The sequence below is a fragment of the Gouania willdenowi genome, chromosome 9 (genome assembly GCF_900634775.1).
Source record: "Gouania willdenowi chromosome 9, fGouWil2.1, whole genome shotgun sequence".
Taxonomy (NCBI): Eukaryota; Metazoa; Chordata; class Actinopteri; order Blenniiformes; family Gobiesocidae; genus Gouania; species Gouania willdenowi.
The window spans coordinates 37,904,509-37,924,526 of record NC_041052.1 but is presented as its reverse complement, the minus strand read 5'-3'; the positions used below and the strand labels follow the sequence as shown (position 1 = coordinate 37,924,526).

At 40.1% G+C, this 20,018-nt stretch overlaps 2 protein-coding genes across 2 annotated transcripts in view; one reads left to right on the top strand and one right to left on the bottom strand.

The window, feature by feature from the left end:
* Nucleotides 1–2,840, bottom strand: part of limk2 (LIM domain kinase 2) — a 43,141-nt gene extending 40,301 nt beyond the window's left edge. Inside the window, exons 1-2 of the mRNA XM_028457792.1 lie at nucleotides 2,614–2,840; nucleotides 2,279–2,372 (exon numbers count right to left, since the gene is read on the bottom strand). Of these exons, the coding sequence (XP_028313593.1) occupies nucleotides 2,279–2,372; nucleotides 2,614–2,629 (110 nt within the window). The 5' untranslated portion in view covers nucleotides 2,630–2,840. The remainder of the gene's footprint in view (nucleotides 1–2,278; nucleotides 2,373–2,613) is intronic.
* A 765-nt stretch (nucleotides 2,841–3,605) lies between these two features.
* Nucleotides 3,606–20,018, top strand: part of LOC114469692 (sodium- and chloride-dependent GABA transporter ine) — a 49,880-nt gene continuing 33,467 nt past the window's right edge. The window contains exons 1-2 of the mRNA XM_028457437.1: nucleotides 3,606–3,916; nucleotides 6,072–6,206. Of these exons, the coding sequence (XP_028313238.1) occupies nucleotides 3,745–3,916; nucleotides 6,072–6,206 (307 nt within the window). The 5' untranslated portion in view covers nucleotides 3,606–3,744. The remainder of the gene's footprint in view (nucleotides 3,917–6,071; nucleotides 6,207–20,018) is intronic.

The following is a 20,018-nucleotide window of genomic DNA, read 5'->3' as shown; positions in this document are numbered from 1 at the left end:
CACTGTCATTTCACAACTTAATAATAATTAATAACAACATATAGTGTTGATGAATGTAGAGCAGTGGCACTGGTTCCCAAACTGGGAGACATGGTGTCATGACACAATAAAGAGCTTTATTACTGGACTGTTATTTTTATGAGATTCAAAGAAAACACATTTTTATTTATTTATTTCCAAAAAAGGTTACTTCTTTTACCCCCTTTTTTTTTTTTTTTAAATGTTGCACTGGAAATGTGCATATTTACCCTTAATTTTTCAAAGTAAGGGGAAAACTTTTATAAAACTTGAAACCTATTTTATTGGATTCCTTGACCCCCAAAATATACATTTTGACACCAAATGTGTCATGATAGCTATAAAAAAGCAAATATATCTTATTCATAGCGCTGCTTGACGGTGTCATATTCTTCTCCTTTTCCTATTAAACTGTAATATTGTTATGCGATCAGCCTGCTAACTAAACGTTGGCTAAATACTCTCTGGGTATTAGATTTAAACACGCTGTAATTCAATCTTTAGGATCAATTTGTCAAACTTCTGATACAGTAAAATCAACATCACTGTGAACATTTTTACACACTGCCAGACTCACATCCACCTTTTTCACTCAAATTATAGCCTCTGATGAAGATACTGCAGCACTGCCAACAACAGTTGTTGCTAGGGATGTCCCGATACAACTTTTTCATTTCCGCTATGATACCGATATTGCAGCCTTGCTTATAGGCCGATACTGATATTGATCCGATATCAGCATGAATCACATATACTTTTTTTTTTGTCAATAAAAAATAATAAATACTTATTTTGTAGTGTGGGACATTAGAAAAGGCTTGATCAAGTGATGTAACTCAAACAGAGAACAATAGTTGGCAACAGTAGGTATTAGGAGTGTGACAATATCACAATACGGCAATATATCGTGATATTTTTTCGCACAATCGATTATCGATATGCTCGCGCTATCATTTAAAAAAAACATTTTTTAAACCTTCTCTGTTTTTGCACTAAAATGTGCAGGTAGGTCTTCACAGAAATTTTGTCACTTTTTGTTGAAGGAACTGATATATTGTTTACTGGAATATTGCACTATAATGGTGTCACGGGTAAGAAAGAACCTATTTTTTCTTTACTGAAAGCATTACTGGAGATACTTATTTGTTTACATTGGTATGTTGATGCTTATTTACAGAAATGTTGCACTAAAATAGTGTCACTGTTCATAGGACACTTTTTCAATGTATTGTCTGTCAGAGATATAAAATAAAAATTGTATTTTTTCACTTCATCTTTTTTTTCTTATGTCATAGAATATCGTAGATTGATTTCTGACTAATATATCGATAATCGCAGTATCGTCACATCGTGAGATAATCGTTATCGTGAGCTGTGTATCGCGTATCGTGAGGTACCCAGAGGTTCCCACCCCTATTAGGTAGGAATGTAAAGACTAATCGTGAGGCAGTTAAAAATCAATTCAAAGGTGTCACATCAATACTCTAAAATTGAAACTGCAGTACTTTAAAAAAAAAAAAAATGTTTTTTTTTTTGTTTTTTTACAGCATAGAACGCTATCTATTTAGAAATTTAAATTCAGGACGCACCACCATGTTTTAAATCAGAAGTTTGGAAGCATTTTGGTTTTTACAAGACAAAATGAAAGAAGCGAGAAAGAAAAAATGTGAAATCCAAGGTAAGAGGGGCACAGAGAGGAAAGGGAGAAACAAGAGAGAGAGAATGAAAGCCACAGTTTGTTTATTTATATTATTTCTTTGATATGGAATTTGTTTTAAAGTCCAATTGTTAAGGCACAAAATACATCTTCAGTTGCAATTTTAAATAGAAAAGGAACTATTATGCAGTTTTGCATAGTTTATTGTAGTGCCAGAATTTAAATGAATAGGCTTCTTCTTCATTTGTACTGTTTCTTTATTTATTTCATTCAGGATTTATTTTTAATTAAATTGCATTGTTTTGCATAGTTTATCAAGGTATTCTTTTGACAATGAAAGATAAAAAAAAAAAAAAAACAGTACAGCATTTTTATTTTTATTTTCGAAGAAATTTTTTTTATATTTTTCAGTCATCATTTGTCTGCTGTCTCATTTTGTAAAATAAATCGTGAGGGAATCGTATCGGGAGTTGAGTGAATCGTTACATCCCTAGTCTTAGGATAAATTCATTTGTATGACCCTACTTCCATACCAAAGGGTATTGGGCTTAACCTGTCTACTAATAGGGGAACACCTCCAGGACTGATGAGTCGGTCACTTACTGAAAGCAGGCGTTGTGCCAGGTGTCCTGGAGGACCTTCATGCTAAAGGAATCCTGGATGGTTCCTCCACAGCCTGCACAGTTGCAGCAGCTTCCTGCACGCACACACACATCCGTTTGATTACAGCAGGATTAGTAAAACTGGTTAAACAGAAAGGTCATAGTAAACAAAGGGGTGTGTCTGCTCCATATTAGCAGACAGGAACAGTAAGAAGTGTCTGGATCCTGCAACAATACATCAAACTAGAAAAAAAAAAAAAAAAAAAGCAGCAGGAAACACGGTTCAATCCAACAGGATCGATGTATCGTCGCCTTCAACCTGAAAACACAGCTCACCTTCTGCTTCCTCCATCTCCTCAATGAGAGCCGTTGATATTCGTGTCCCCCTTGAATAAAGTCCTCAGACCCAGAGCTGTCATGAGCCTCCTCAGACCTCCATGTGTCTCTGTGCAGCAGCGGGACCCCAACACTCCACAGTGGGGTAAAAACACGGAGAACTCCTCGTAGGAAAGGTTGGACTGAAGTCCTGCTGCTGCCAGCTCCGATGACGTAATGCAGGCTCCGCATTCCTGTACGGAAAGCGGAAAGGTTCAAGTGTAGCACCTGGATTCACCACGAGACGCTGTGCTGAGGCCAAGAACAGTGGCTCCACCTAGTGGTTGTAATACCACAGTGCACGCTCACTATTTACATTTTTTTTTTTTAAACCTTTAAAGAGTACAGAAAAAATCTAAGTAAAAGTACTGTTTTTTCGATTACATTTTACTTAAGTAAAAGCAAAGGTACTGGTGTAAAAATCTACTCGAGTAAAAGTAAAAAGTAGCTCACTTAAAATGTACTCAGAGTAAAAGTTATAGTTACTTTTTAGTTTTTTTTTTGTTTTTTTTTTGGGGGGGGGGGGGGGGGGGGGATTTTGCACAATTGGAACTTAATTTTCCACAAAGGCATGTGTATAAAATAATAATATAATATACTCTATATTATTATTATTAGTAGTAGTAGTAGTAGTAGTAGTAGTCGTAGTAGTGAAGGCCATAAATGTGATTGTCTGATCCAACAGTTATATATATATGATTAGGTTAGAAAACAGTGGATGCCTAAATTGTAAGATCCATGAAGAGATTTGAAAAATAACATAATATTTAATTAAAGTTTAGCAGGAACCCAGGTGTTTTTTTTTTTTGTTGTTTTTTTTAAATCAGGTGACTGTAAAGCACTAAAGCTTGTAAATGCCTGATCTCCCTGTAAATGAAGTACAGAGGCTGTGGACTCTTCGAGGTCACAGACTATGGCCAGAGGTTTTCTGATAACTGACTCACATCACAGCTTGGACTTATTTATTACTAAACCTGACTGCTTCACTGGCCATTTCGCTTTTACATTGCATTTACATAGTGACTATTTGACAGTTGTTGCATTGCAAACCTGTGTCACCATAAGGTTAAAGTGCCTGTGTTATTGGACGTGATGGAGGTCGGTGCTGCTGCAAATCCCCAGAGCTGCTCAGACCTCAGAGCTCAGAAGAGAGGAAGACCCACATGGAGTAGGGACCTGGAGTTCATCCTGGTCACGGTGGGCTACGCAGTGGGTCTGGGTAATATCTGGAGGTTTCCCTACCTGTGCTACCGCAGCGGAGGAGGTAAGACCCCCTGAGAGGGCATATAGATCACTGGATCTACTGGAACCACTGGGCAGAGAAGGGTTAGGGTCAATTACATGTTTCAGTTACAATTACATTTTCAATTACCCGTTGCAGTTACAATTACATTTTCAATTACCCATGTCCAATTAAATTACAATGACCAGATTTTTTTTCTACTTGCAATTAAATTACAATTATTTTTTTTATCCTCATAAAGTCAATTACAAATATGTTCTACGTTTCTAAATTTCAATTACAAGTAATTACAATTAGTGAACCTGAAATGAATAACCTAATAAAACAACCTTCCTCTTGTGTTAGCTTTCTGTTAGCATCTCATAATAACGGGTCCTAAATCAGCTGTAAAATACACTAAAAACAAATGTCTATCATAAAATATAGGTTGTAATTTTTTTGGTGATGGTTCCTGAGCCTTTTTTGTCAGTATACCCCTTGATTTAATTTTTTTTTTTTTTTAAGTGGTAAAATGTGGGAAAGGTTGACATGAAACATATTTTAATAAATGTTCATTATGTATGTGTAGAACTGTACATAAAACTGTAACATGGTTCTACAGTTTTGCATTAAATTATAACTGACATTTTTTTAAATTTTCATTACAATTACAAAGTCAGTTATCTAATCTCAGTTACAATTTAATTACGATTATGACAGCGATAGATTCAAAAAAAATATATAATTATGCCATCATTGTAATTAATTATCAATTACACATTTACAATTGACCCCAATCCTGGTAAAGAGTACTGATACATTTATGGAATCAGATTTGTGTCCAAAAGACACAAGCAGAAAATTGTGAATTGCAAACAAAAAACAAGATTGTAACAAAACTGTCATCTAAAAATATAACGTTACTTATAATATTTCCACTTTCTGCTTGTGATTCTTGACTTTTTGCTTGTTCTCCTACTCAAGAAAAAGTACTGTTACTTGATTGAAGTTGTACTTAAGTACAAGTAAGTCATGACAATAAATCATACATAAAAAACTGAAGTACAAGTAAAAAAGTAGCTCAATTAAATCGTACTCAAAGAGGGCCACAAAAATATGATTGTCTGATGTGAGGGCCACATTTTTAGAATTCATGTCAGCATTTAGAATAAAGACTATTCTGAGCATTAACACAGGAAAGAACAAAGGGTTTAGTATTTTATTTTATTTTTTTAAATGTTATTTTTTTGTGTTTATGTTGTCCTTTTGTGTATTTTCTTTCCTTTTTTGTGTTTTGGGTGTTTTTGTTGTCATTTTGTGTATTTTTCTGTCCTTTTTTGTGATTTTGGAGTCACATATTTGGTTTTAGGTGTGTGCTTTTGTTGTCATTTTGGAGGTTTTCAGAGCCATTTTGTGTATTTTTGTGTCTTATGAGTGTTCTATGCATCCCATGTTGTCATTTTGTGTTTTGTTTTTACTTATTTTGTGTGTTTTTGGTATGATTTGTTTATTTTGTTGTGTTTTTGGTGTTGTATTGAATATTTCAGTTATAATTTTTGCATGTTTTTGGAGTCATTTTTTGCAATTTGCACAAAATTAGACCAAGGGCCATATATCTGATCTGAGGGCCATATTATCAACATTCATATCGGCATTTAGAAGAAAGGTCATTCTGAGCATTAATACAGGAATTAACAAAGGGTTTTTTAATGTTATTTTAGTGTGTTTTTGGAGGAATTTTGTGTATTTTTGTTGTTATTTTGAGTTAATTTCCTTCTCCTTTTTGTGTTTTGGGTGTTTTTGTTGTTATTTTGGGTATTTGTTGTTGTTCTGTTGTTGTTGTTTATTTTTCTGTCCTTTTTTGCGATTTTGGAGTTGCATATTTTGTTTTGGGTGCATGCTTTTGTAGTCATTTTGGGGGTTTTCAGAGCCATTTTTGTATTTTTGTGTCTTATAAGTCTTTTGCGTATATTTGTTACCATTAAACCATAAATCCAATGACAAAAATCAATAAACCATGGGAAATATTCTAAACTTCAAGTATTCTCATATTGGTACTTTTTGAAAAGTATCATAGGGTACTGCATGTCCCAAACTAAAAAGTGATACAGCTGCTCCACCGCTTTTTAAATTTTTACTAGGATTATGGTATTTACATTTCACTCTTTTCCTGTGACATTGCATTCTTCTGCTTCAGGTGCGTTCCTAATCCCATATCTCATCATGGTGCTGCTTTGTGGTATTCCCCTGCTCTTTCTGGAGTTTGCTATTGGCCAGTATACACGTCTAGGGCCTGTGCACGCCTTCACCAAAATCTGTCCCTTGTTAAAAGGTGAGTCATTTTAATTTTTACATAACATTGTTCATAGCAAGAAGGAAACATTTAAAACATCCATACATATTCTATACCTGCTTATTCTTGCATTCAAGGTCTCGGGGTTCTCCACCTTACATTAAGCGTGGTTGACCAAATTTTGATTTCCAAAAAAAGAGGACACGGGCCTCGGCATACTAACTGCATGTTTTCTTAACCTCGTAGGACCTAGCATCCACATATCTAGACATTACGTCACTGGAACGATGAAGGATGGAGTGATCAAAAAGCGCCACTATTTTCAAGTGACTCATCACGGGCGATTGAAGTGACTGCAGTTGCTGCAATTGCGTTCGGTGTGAACACACCTTCACTCCTTCGTTAGCGAGAAAAACGTTTTCATCAGGTTGGGGGTTTAGTCCATGGGTTGACATACCAGCAGAGGTATTTTCTTTCCCGATTTAGCTTGTGATGTCACAAACTGAGAAAATTTGAAACGAAACAATTTTCTCTGTGTTGAAAGACTTACACAGACCACAAACAAAAGGACTGGATGGGTTTGTTTCACATTTTGTGTGCCGGTGGACACTCGTGTGTTCATAAACATTGCAAAAGTGGATTTTTCATAATATGTCCCCTTTAACTGTTCAAGGTCCTGGTGTTCACTTATTATATTGCCACTTAGTGGTATAAAAGTAGCATGGGACAGAACATCTTTGATTCAAGATGGCTGACAACACACCCAGAAGTTCAGATGCCAACTCCCGATCCAAATGTCAGCCAGGAAAAAAAAATTCAGTCAATTTTATGGTCGATTCTTGTTCACAAATGTATACAAGTGTTCAATGTTTGTTATGGAAGTTACAAATGTTTGTAACTATAATGACTCACAATGTTGCTAAACATGATGTACACAAATGTGGACAGAAGGTCTGAGCTTAGTTAGTTTTATTGAACATGTCCACATATTTGGACAGAGAAAGTTAGTTTAGAAATTTTATTTTTGGATTATTTTTGGTAGAAAGCAGTACTTAACTAAAGAACAAGCAGTTATAGAATGTTTTCTAAATAACACTACAAAGATTTTTATCAGTTCTATTTCATAATATTTTGTGAGATGTCTCACTATGAGATGCATCCTCTGTCAGCATTCCTCAGAAGCATTTATTTCAATCTGCCAATCTTGATTGGCCGGGGAAGCGCGTTCATCCGCTTAGGGAAGACCCACCTCCTATAAAAGGAGGACGCGGACAGACGCGCACCATTCAAACATCTTTTCCCCTCTCAGCTATCTTGCGTTTTCTTTTGCCAGCTTAACTATCCACAGGCGGATATTCTTTATTCCAGTCGCCAGACGCTGGCAAGAATAGAGCCTGCTCTGGACCACAACAGGTTGAGAGGTGGGTGATATACAGCTCTTACCTTGCTTTGCTTGGTAGGTGCTGACCTTTGCTGCCGAAAGGTAGTGAATCTCCGAGCCTCAGCTCCGGCTGACGGCTCCTTCCATCGTGTTGCTCTGGCACACATTGGTCACCAATGGTCACCACTACGTTGTTAGCCCCACTGCACGCTCCTTGCCACAAGACCGGTGCGTTGACCTCAGCACACCTTGCTGTCGTCTTTGTCCCAATGCCCTCGGTGCCTATGGGCCCGTGCATATGTCGGTCCTCCCTCTGGGCTCTCACGAAAGTGTGTAGCCCAGCTATAGTACCTGGTACTATGCTATCCAAGCTTCGGACGACAGCAAAAGCTGCCGTCTCGAAAGGAACCAACGCTGTCCACGACGTCTCAGACAGTCCAGCACACGTTGGCCTGCATCCCTGCTAGCACCTGTGCAAGCTACCTTGTGGGAGCACTAGCTAAGCCACCTGCTCTCCTGACTGCGCCACGCGGTGATGGAAACGAAAGCTCCTCTCACCGAGAGAGCGGGATGCTCTGGGGCTCGCCTCTGTTTATGTCGGGGTAAAATCTCCGGCATGAAGTCTGCATCTGGAACATGCCCGTATGGCGATCGAGTCTCCGGGCTCGTGCCAGCACTGCGCCACGTTCAACGCACGGAGCCCGCACAGGAGGCTGGCACGCCAGATTGGCCTGTCCGAGAAGGACTCCTTCCCTCCTTATGACATCCCCCTAGAGCCCGGTGTGGTAATGGCTCCACTAATGGACACTGCGGCTGCTCAGGGTTCCAGCTGAGGTTCCCAGCTCGACCTGGCGACCCCCTCCCCGCTTTGCGAGGATGTCCTCGTAATTGACTGTGGAGAGATTGATGAGGACTCCTCTGACTCTCTCGGCTTGGGTGTGGACGAGGACGACAAACCTTTCATCACCCCGGCTTGGGGCGAGCTTCCTGCTGCCTCTTTCGCCTCTCAGGAGGAGATGGACACGGTGGACGTGTGTAAGCACGCTGCGGCCCAGCTGGCCATTCCATGGCCCACCGTAGTGACTGAAACCACCAGGTCTCGCTACGAAGGGAAGAAGCTTCCCTTTTTGTACAACGTTCCAAGTCAAGTCCTTAAAGGAGGTACTTAAACGACCCCCTTTCGAACCAGTGGAGGCGGGCCTGAAATTTGTGTTGTCTTGTTACTGGCTCTGGCTTCGGCCAAGAGGGTCAGTGACATCCATGCGCTCTTGGTTCAACCTTTGTGCTGAAGGTTGTGGGCTCGTGTTCTCCCATTGACCTTTTGGCCTTTTTTGCCTCAGAGGCTGAGCAGAGGCCAAATGTGTTATGTCCAGTTTGTGCGATTCGCACTTATATAAATATGGCGAGGAGCCTCAGGAGGAGCGATCAGCTGTTCGTCTCCTGGGCCAATCCCCGCAAGGGGAAGCCTGTTACCAAGCAATGCCTGTCACACTGGGTGGTGGAGGCTATTGCTTTGGCTTACTTGTGTCAGAGTCTGCAGCCGCCTACGGGTCTGCGTGCACACTTGACTTAGGGTCTTGCCACGTCCTGGGCTTTGTTCAGGGGAGTGTCTGTTCAGGATATCTGTGCAGCGGCAAGTTGGACCTCGCCCCTCACGTTTGTCCACTTTTACATGCTGGACGTTTCTGCCCCGTGCATGGCAGACTTCTGCCCTGGAGGCTGGTACTGCTCGATAAGCATGTCTGCACTACGGGAGTTTCCATATCCCACCATGAGACATCTCACAAAATATTGTGAAATAGAACTTTAGGTTATGTATATAACCCCGGTTCTATGAGTGAGATGTCTCACCAGACTACCCTTCTTGCTCGAACGAGGAGAAGAAGTGCTTATTTTCAATGGTGCATGTCTGTCCGCATCCTCCTTTTACATGAGGTGGGTCTCCCCCTAGCAGACGGACGCCCTTCACCGGCCAATCAGGATCGGCAGATTGAAATAAATGCTTCTGAGGAATGCAGACAGAGGTTGCAAGATTTTTCAGACATTGATGATCCTGTAGAGGATAATGAACATCAACCCCCAAGACAAAAGTCAAGCATCAGCAAAGAAGACAATAGAGCGTGTGAGAACTACAATTCACAGCCCTCTGAGCCTTTCAGGGGACGTAAACGTGTCTACGATGAATGTGTAGGATATCGTTCAAATTCTGACATTTCCACGTCACACTCCCAGATGTCGCTCTCGGACACAGCAGGATGATGCTTGTAGAGGCTAATCTTTGATTCCTTAGGTTCTTCTTATGTTCTTAGTTTAACCTCTTCTGGAAATGACTGACATTGAGGCTGGTTTTTATGTGTGTGACAACTTTATCTTATTTATTCTTCTTCGTCAAGTCAAACAACAACTTCTTGTTCATGGGCAAAAACAGTACAACTGCGCCCTCTTATAGCAAAATAACATGCATTCCTACTTTCTTTGTAAATAGCCCGATTTTCACAAATGTGCATAGTTTTTATATCAAGATATTGCACATGAAATGTATAATTTCCTTTTAACAAAAATACACAAAATATGAAATACATAACTAATATCTAAACATGAATTATTAATGAACATGTAGGCCATATAAAATAGTGACAAATCTCTTGCCATTTACTGGTAAGCTAACAGCGACTCCAAGGTCTGTAAATGCGACCGTTCACAGACGAGCCCATGTCTGCTCTAGTGGTTAGGCTATGTTATGATTCAGTCCTGTTTATGCGGACTGTAAATCATAACCAGCTGCATCAGAATTTGAATCTCTTCCTGTTTACTGAACCAGTAAATGCGACCTTTTATAGACGAGCCCATGTTCGCTCTAGCGATCAGATTATATTATGATTCAGTCCTGTTTATGCGAACTGTAAATCATAACCAGCTACATTAGAAATTGACTCTCTTCCCGTTTATATGAAATCTAACAGCGACTCCAAGGACTCTAAAATGCGACCGTTTACGGACGAGCCCATGCCGTTAAGTTAATCCTATTATGCGGTATATGCTTCAGTATATAAGTAGGTTTTGAGTTTAGCCTTAAAGGTGGAGAGAGTAGAAGCCTCCCATACTGAGACTGGAAGCTGGTTCCAAAGGCGAGGGGCCTGGTAGCTGAAAGCTGTTCCTCCTGTTCTACTTCTAGACACATTAGGAACTTCCAGAAGGCCAGCAAACTGAGAGCAGAGTGATCTGTCTGGACGACAGGTCTCTAAGATATACAGGAGCTTGATCATGCAGAGCTTTGTATGTTAACAGGAGGATTTTTAACTCTATTCTAGATTTTACAGGAAGCCAATGAAGGGAAGCCAATCCTGGAGAAATATGCTCTCTCCTTTTTATTCCAGTTAGTATTCTGGCTGCAGCATTCTGATTTAACTGGAGACTTTTTAGTAAGTTATTGAGACATCCTGAAAGTAGAGCGTTACAATAATCTAGTTGAGATGTAACAAATGCATGGATTTTTCAGCATCACTCTGGGTCAAGATATTCCTGATTTTAGAGATATTACGGAGGTGGAAGAAAGCTGTCTTTGAGATTTGTTTCATATGAGAATTAAAGGATAAGTCTGTATCAAAGATAACGCCTAAGTTTTTTTACTGTGGTGCTGGGTGACAGAGTAATGCCATCCAGATACATTATTTGCTCTGATAATTTCTCTCTGAGCTGTTTTGGACCAAATAAAAACTTCGGTTTTATCCTGGAAAGTTACGGCTCATCCAGGATGCGATGTTTTTAAGACAAGCCTGGAGTTTTAATAACTGATGAGTTTAATCTGATTTCATTGAAAGATAAAGCTGTGTATCATCCGCATAGCAATGGAAATTTATATCATGTTCTCTGATACTGTTACCTAGTGGAAGCATATATAATGTAAAGAGTATTAGTCCCAAAACTGAACTTTGTGGAATTCCATGATTAACTCTGGCGTGCGCTGAGGATAGATTATTAACATAACAAAGTGGGTTCTGTCTGATAGTTAGGATTTAAACCAACCCTGCACTATTTCTTTAATTCCAAAAATGCTTTCCAGTCTCTGCAGCAACAAATAATGATCCACTGTTTCGAAAGCTGCACTGAGATCTAACAGCACCAGAACCGAGATCAACTCTCTGTTTAAGGCTAAAAGGAGAACATTGGTTACTTTTATTAAGGCAGTCTCGGTGCGGTGATGGGCTCTTAAAGCTCTCATATAAATTGTTCTTAAGTAGGTGATCACATGTTCTCCCCGTGCTGCGTGGGTTTCCTCCGGGTACTCCGGCTTCCTCCCACAATCCAAAAACATGACTGTAAGGTTGATTGGAGTCTCTAAATTGCCCATAGGAGTGAATGAGAGAGTGAATGGTTGTCTGTGTCTCTGTTGCCCTGTGATGGACTGGCGCCCTGTCCAGGGTGTACCCCCGCCCAGCGCCCTATGAGAGCCGGAGATTGGCACCGGCAGACCCCCGCGACCCTGTTAAACGGGAATAAGCGGGTAAGAAAATGGATGGATGGATAGGTGATCACATAGTTGACCTGCAATGACTTTTTCAAGAATTTTGGAAACAAAAGGGAGAATGGATATTGGCCTATAATTGGACAAGTCACTAGGATCGAGGGTAGGTTTTTTAAGGAGAGGTTTGATTACAGCTATTTTAAAGGCCTGTGGTACATAACCTGTTGCTAGAGATGTGTTAATCCAGTTCATCATATTAGTGCTAATTAGTGGAAGAACATCTTTAAATAGTGGAGTTGGAATTGGATCTAAAAGACAGGTTGTTGGTTTAGAAGCACTAACTACTTAGGTCAGTTCTGATAGACCAATTGGAGTGAAACTATGTAAATAAAAGCTGCATGTTGGGGATATTTCAGGTGCTGTTTTGTTTAAGAAATTATTGAGCACTCCAGCAGGGGGGACATTAGCTTTGTTTCTAATTGTTAGAATTTTATCACTGAAGAAGTTGATGAAGTCATCACTGCTCAGGTTGACAGGAATAGAGGGTTCGACAGAGCTGTGGCTTTTGGTGAGCATGGCTACAGTGTTGAATAGAAACCAAGGATTATTTTTGTTTTCTTCTATTAGAGTTGAGTAATAGGAAGTTCTAGCTTTGCGGAGAGCTTTTTTATAAGTTAACAAACTCTTTCTCCAGGCTATATGAACTTCTACCATGTTTGAAGAGAGCCACTTCCTTTCCAATTTCCACGATGCCTGTTTTAAAAGACGCAATTCCGAATTATACCAGGGAGCGACCTTTTTATGAAATATCATCTTTTATTTAAGCGGAGCAACAGCATCCAGAGCTGTGTGCAGTGACAACATTGCACTGTTGACAAGATAATCTATTTTCTCTGTCGTTAGACGCAATGATGGAACTAAATCTTTAAATCTAGCTACAGCTTTTTCAGACAGTAATCTACAATAGTGTACTCTTCTCTCAGAATTTAAGCAGGCTGATATTTTGAATTAAAAGATAACAGGAAGTGATCTGAAAGAATTGGATTTTGAGGATATATTGTCAGGTGGTCAATCTCTAAACCATATGTTAGAACAAGGTCCAGGGCATGATTAATCTAATGAGTTGTTTTGTTTACATTTTGTGTGAAGCCGATTGAATCTAATAGTGAGGTAAGTAAAATATTTAGGCTGTTGTTTTCATCATCAACGTGAATGTTAAAGTCACCTACTATGATAGCTTTATCAGTGCTCAGAACTAGATCAGTGAGAAAGTCAGAGAATTCAGAGAGGAACTCCGAATATGGACCAGGAGGACGGTAAACTATGACCAGTAAAGTGGGTTTTTCTATCTTGTTTTTGGGATTACAAATTTCAAGTGAGAGGCTTTCGAATGAATTTTGGTTAAGTTTGGTTTTTGGGGTAACTAATAAGTTTGAGTGAAAAACTGTTGCCACTCCTCCTCCCTGACCACTCTCACAGGAAATATGGTGATTACCATAATTGGGAAGGCTGGCTTCATTAAGAGCAATAAAATCTTCATTTTTGTGCCAAGTCTCTGCGAGGCATAATACACCTAATTAATGGTCAGTTATAAAATCACTCACTAAGAGGGATTTAGACAAAAGTGATCTAATATTTAATAGTCCACATTTAATGTTTTTTTCATTGTTTTGTGTTCTGTCTGTAGGTTTAATTTTGATGATATTTTTATGGTTAACTCCTCTATTGTGGGCTTTAATTTGTATTGCATGTTGTTCTGTATAGCTCAGCACAATGTTTATGGGGTATAATTGCTCTATGTTTTGAGTAAGGGGCTTATCTATAAAAGTGTTTGTTGTAACTGCTGGTTTATTCTCAGCTAGTCATGCGCTTGTGGAGTTGTGAATCACAGACTGTATATTTAATTTTAGCATTTGTGCTCATGTAAATTAGGGTGGACACCGTCTTTTTTTAATAGATCAGCACGTTTCCAAAAGAGGTCAAAGTGATCAATAAATGTGAAATTATGGAGTTTGCAGCAGGATTGTAAGAAGTTGTGCTGCTGTAATAGGCGACTAAATCGTTCTATACCCCTATTTAATGTAGGAAGAGGGCCAGAAATGAATATAGATTTCCCACTTGCCTTTAGAACGCTAAAGAGAAGGTTAAACTCGTTCAGGGTTTGTATCGATTCATGTCGGGTGGTATCGTTTGTTCCTACATGTAACACTATTTTAGTGACAGTTGCTGGCAGCGTGGGTAACATTTGATTAAGTTTGTTTAAGATAGTGTGAACTGTAGCACCTGGAATACAGTGTGTGATGGCATTAAAGAATCTAATATTCCTTGTTATTGAATCGCCAATAATGAGTGTAGTTTGTAGGAAGAGAGTGTTAATAGTGAGTGTGCGCCTGTTATACTTGCCGGGAACGTCCGGCGGGTGGATTACAGCTGGCTGTGGTGGAGTTTCCGTCCTCGGAGTTGACTGGCATTGGGGCATCTGTGTGGGAAAGTCTGGTGGTGTTCGGGTTGCAGAAAGCTGTGGGAAATTCTCCGTTATCGGCTCCGGTTGGCGTTGAAGCAACTCTGCTTCTAACGGCACGAGGGTCGCTGATGTCTGTGGGTGATCAGCTGGCAGTGAAGTGGTGCTGCAGTAGCATTCCTCTGGACTGCAGCTTTGAGGAGGTTTTGACGGGCGACAGAAGAGGTTTTTGGCCAGTGGGAATTTAATCCAGGCAGTGGTGGAGGCGTTTTCCTGGCGGTTGTTTCGGTCAGCTTAATTGGACTGAGTTTGTCCCCGTTTTCATATGAGAGAGCTTCAAAATGATTGTGGAGAGTAAACGGAGGAGGAGGGACGCCATTTTCCGTGTTATTCTCTTGTCTATGCCCGCGAACAACAACCTCAGCCCACTATGGTAGGCGTGGTGTGGAACAGGACAGTCCTGGACCCGGATTCTCCCAGGGAACTGTGTCGTTGTCAAATGGAGTATTATGGAGGAAGGATGACAGCGCTACTGACTGCTATACAACTGTGCCTGCATACTTGGTGAATAATTCATCTTTCTTTTTTAGCTCGTTAGAAAGGTGATGAATCTCTTCCCGTAGTTTGATAATTTATTTTTTGGCGTTTAGTAGCAAAATGTCTTTCTCTGAAGGCAGGTGAGGAGCAGCGTCTAAACCGTCTGTAGATGTGTTTGTAGATGCGGCCATCTTGCGGTACCCACGGAACGAAAAAACACTGACCAAACAAACACTGACCAAACAAACACAGACCAAACAAACACAGACCAAACAAACACAGACCAAACAAACACTCACCAAACAGACATTGATCAGACAAATACTGACCAAACACTGACTAAAACACTGACCAAACAAAAGCTAAGCCTGAGGTAAAGGTTATTTCTGTGAAAATCACAGAGGAGAGCAGCAGCAGCAGCACACAGCACTGTCTACAGGGTGGCTATCTACAACAGCAACAATGCAAAATGTTCAGAATGTTACAGATGTGTCTTCCTGCAGCTGTTAGCAGCACTTCAAATAAGCCATATTGCTCACAAGAGCACAACTGTTGTTTCGTATTCTGTTTTTGTACTCACAAAAAATGTTGCTGTGTTCAAACACCAAATAAGGTGTTTTGTACATGATTACTCATTTGTCACTTTATTTTTTTTATGAAATGTGGACATAATTTTTTTCAGAATCTACATCATCCATCCATCCATCTTCTCCCGCTTATATAATTTTTTTTTTTACTCTCATTAGGTCCTAATTAGCCAAAATAGCTAAGAGAAATAAAAAAAATGAATTCCATGCAAGAATAACTTATGGCAAAATACAATATAGTTGATGTTGATGAAAATGTTGTTATTGTCCATAAGGTTTAAAAAATAATTTTTCAATTAAATCTCCTTTATCATGCATTTTAACAATCTGTCCTTAAAAAATCTCATGTATACCTTCTTAAAATCTCTAAATCATTGAAAGACTATGAGAAACATCATCCCCTAGAAATTAAATCCATTGAAAAAAGAAAACTCAAGGCTGACAGAAGAGTAAATAATCATTAAATATACATGTCAATAAATAACTGTGAAAGTTGGCAGTGACATGGTTCCATGATGACTGAGCTTTATTCTGTCTGTTGTCTGTGGAGACGGGGAGGGAATGAGTTGCAGACCTGAGGGGTATTCCATATAGCGGGTTATGTTCAAACTCTGAGTATGTTTGGGCTCAATTGAGGGAAACTCTGAGTATCCCATTCCTAGGTATGTTCTTCTCTGAGTATGTCACCATGGTAACATTGTCCGTGAACTAAACCTGCTCTTTGGCAGGTTTTATCAAAGAAACCCTGGGTTTCTACCTGATGAGGGAACATTTTCACCCTCCCACACCTAGCACTTTCTTCTCCAGAGAGACAATCAGGCGACAGGAGGCGTGGCAGCTTGACAGGACACATCAAAGTTGTTGCATGATTGATGTGTCCTCAATTGACCTACTTCTGGGTGTGGGTGGGGCTACACACCGGTGCGCAATCTCAATAAATGGCAAGAGCTGATTCACAGGGAGTGTGACAAGCAGGCCAAACGAATGTCGGTTGTGTCTCCATTATTCCTCCGTATTGCCGGCTATCTGCAGCTCTTACACGGGATATGGCTGCGTCAACAGGTTATGGGCCCAGTAAAGAGTTTGGGAGCCGATGGAATCGCTTATGCTTTGACGGAGATGAAAAGAATTATGAACTGTGGGAAACAAAGTTCCTGGCACACTTACGTCTGCAAGATCTGAAGTCCACCATCCTGGGTGAAGCCCCCGCTGCGGATGAAGATGGTGCTGAAGAAGACGCCAATAAAAACGAGGAGGCGTATGCAGTTCTAATTCAGCTGTTGGATGATAAAAGTTTATCGCTTGTAATGAGAGACGCCGCTGATGATGGCGGGAAAGCGCTGCAGATCCTGCATGACCATTACGCAGGGAAGGGGAAGCCGCGCGTAATAAGTCTGTACACGGAGCTGACTTCTCTTCAAAAAGGTGTCAATGAGAGCGTCACAGACTATATCATCCGTGCAGAGACTGCAATCAGTCTCTGCACGGATGATATAGTGCTGGAGAGACACTCAGTGATGGTTTAATGACCGCAATGATTTTAAAGGGCCTCCCTGATAAGTTTAAGCCATTCTCTGTTTACGTAACACAGTGATAAAAAGTTGACATTTGGTGACTTTAAAACCAAACTGAGAAGCTATGAGAGCACAGAGAAGTTTGGTACTGCTCACTCAGGAGAGGACAGTGTGATGAAGGTGAAAGGAAGAGACAATTGGAGCACAAAACTCACCTGTTACACCTGCGGTCTGAAGGGCCACAAAGCCGCTGTGTGCACGTCAGCGGGAGAGCAGAGACAGAGGTGTAGCCTCTGTAAAAATGCCACGCACAAGGACGCAAACTGTCGACGGAGGAGACGGGACAAAGTGAAGCAAGCGGTGGATGAGGAGGATCACACGTTCGCATTCAAGGTGCAGCTGGATGATGCCCCGGTCAGCGCATTGAGGACGAAGGGCCTGATGGTCGACTCTGGAGCGACGAAGCACATCATCACCGACAAGGAGAGGTTTGTGCAGTTTGACCCAAACTTTCAGCCGCAAAGCCATATTCTGGAGTTGGCAGATGGGGAGCGCGCAAACGGGATTGCGCTGGAGAAGGGTACCGCCACAGTGCGCATGAGAGACAGTAAAGGCCGCAACGTGGATTTGATGTTGAAGGAGGCGCTCTACGTTCCATCTTTTTCCCAGGACATATTTTCTGTTAAAGCGGCCACAGCCCAAGGAGCGACTGTCATCTTTAAAGAGGAACAGAACCGACTCATTCATAAAAACGGTATGAGTTTTGATATCAACACACAAGATAGACTATTTTACTTAAGTACTTTTGAAAGTTAAAGTGATCAATGCAGTGTGTGTTATGATATTCAAATGTGGCATAAAATATTGGGTCACTGTAGTTATGATGACGTATTAAAACTGCAAAGTGTCACAAAGGGTATGGAGATCAAAGGGAAAAATGAGAAGTCAAATTTGAAATGTGAAGTATGCATTAAAGGCAAATTTGCACAGAGCAGAAATACGGATCCAGATGAAAAAGCTAAAGAGGTACTAGAACTAGTTCACGCAGACCTGGCGGGGCCTATAGAGCCAGCAGGTAAAGATGGTTTTAGATTTGCTCTTGCATTTACAGACGATTACTCTGGAGCAATGTTCACTTATTTTCTAAAAACTAAGAGTGATACTGTTAAAGCTACAGAGAGATTCATTGCTGATGTTTCCCCTTATGGGAAGATAAAATGCATAAGATCAGACAATGGAACAGAGTTTACCTCATCTGTATTTCAGTCGTTGCTATCCCGAAATGCCATCAGACATGAAACCTCAGCTCCTCGATCGCCCCATCAAAATGGGACAGTAGAGAGGGCATGGAGGACCTTATTTGAAATGGCAAGATGCATATTGATGGAGAGTAAACTACCAAAATGGTTGTGGCCTTATGCAGTACAAACTGCTGCTATAATTAGAAATGCTTTCACAGACGACTTGGACAAACCCCATATTTTGTGTTAACTGGGAAGACCCCTGACATGTCTAAAATGAGAGCATTTGGCTCAGAGTGTTTTGTATATAAACATGACAAGAAAAAGTTGGATACGCGTTGTGAAAAAGCCATCTTTGTTGGTTATGACAAAAATAGTCCAGCATTTTTAGTGTTTTATCCAGACACTGGTAAAGTAATGAAAAACAGGCTGGTGAAGTTTGTAACAAAGACAACAAATGAATGTGACACTCAGACAGATGAAGATATGTATGACCATCTTAAACATAGAAAAACCGCTGAAATTTAGCTACCAAAACCAGATGCAAATAATGTGATTCCCCAAGAAGTAAAAGTTGAGGCATGTGAATCTAATACCAACTTACAAAGTGAAAGTGAGAGGGGCCATTGTGATCGTTATCCAAAAAGAGAGAGGAGACCCCCAAAGTATTTTACAGATTATGATTATGAAGTAAAATGTGACGATCAATCATTGACTAATATTGATTATTGTTATCGTGTGTCATGTGATGTTCCCCTGACACTGCAAGAAACTTTGAGCTCTTCAAAATCAGAGCAGTGGGCTAATGCTATGCAGGAGGAAATGGACTCTCTTATAGAAAATGATACTTACAAATTAACACCATTACCTGAAGGCATGCATGCAGTGGGGGGTAGATGGGGTTATGCTGTAAAAGAAAATCCTGTTGAGACACTTTACAAAGCCAGATATGTTGCGAAAGGTTATAGTCAAGTGGCTGGTATTGATTATAAGGAAACTTTCTCACCTACGGCTGATATGATCTCGGTACGTGTCCTAATGCAGCTTGCAGCTCAATATGATCTAGAGCTACATCAAATGGATGTTAAAACTGCATATCTGCATGCACCTATAGATTGTGAACTATACATGGAACAGCCTGAAGGTTTTGAGATAAAGTCTAAAACTGGGGAGAAATTGGTGTGTAAACTCAACAAGTCACTGTATGGCCTGAAACAATCAGGACGGAATTGGAATAAGATGCTTCATGATTTCCTTATTGAAAATGGTTTTGTTCAGAATACAGCAGACTATTGTGTTTACCATAAACAATCTGAGAGTGAAAAGATTATATTGATCATATGGGTTGATGATATTATTCTTGCCGCGAGTCATTGTCAAATACTCCAAAATGTGAAAGAAATGTTGGGAGCAAAATTCAAAATTAAAATGAATCAAAAAAAGATACATTTGCAAAATTATGGAAAGATTTGACATGACTCATTGCAAACCGAGACTGACATCATGTGAAATGAAAATGAAATTTGATAGTGAGGGTGAACCTGCCGATCAAAAGAAGTATCGTGACGTTGTTGGCAGTTTAATTTATTTAATGACTTCAACTCGACCTGATTTAAGTTTTGCTGTCAGTAAATTGTCACAATATCTTTACAAAACCTGCTCCCA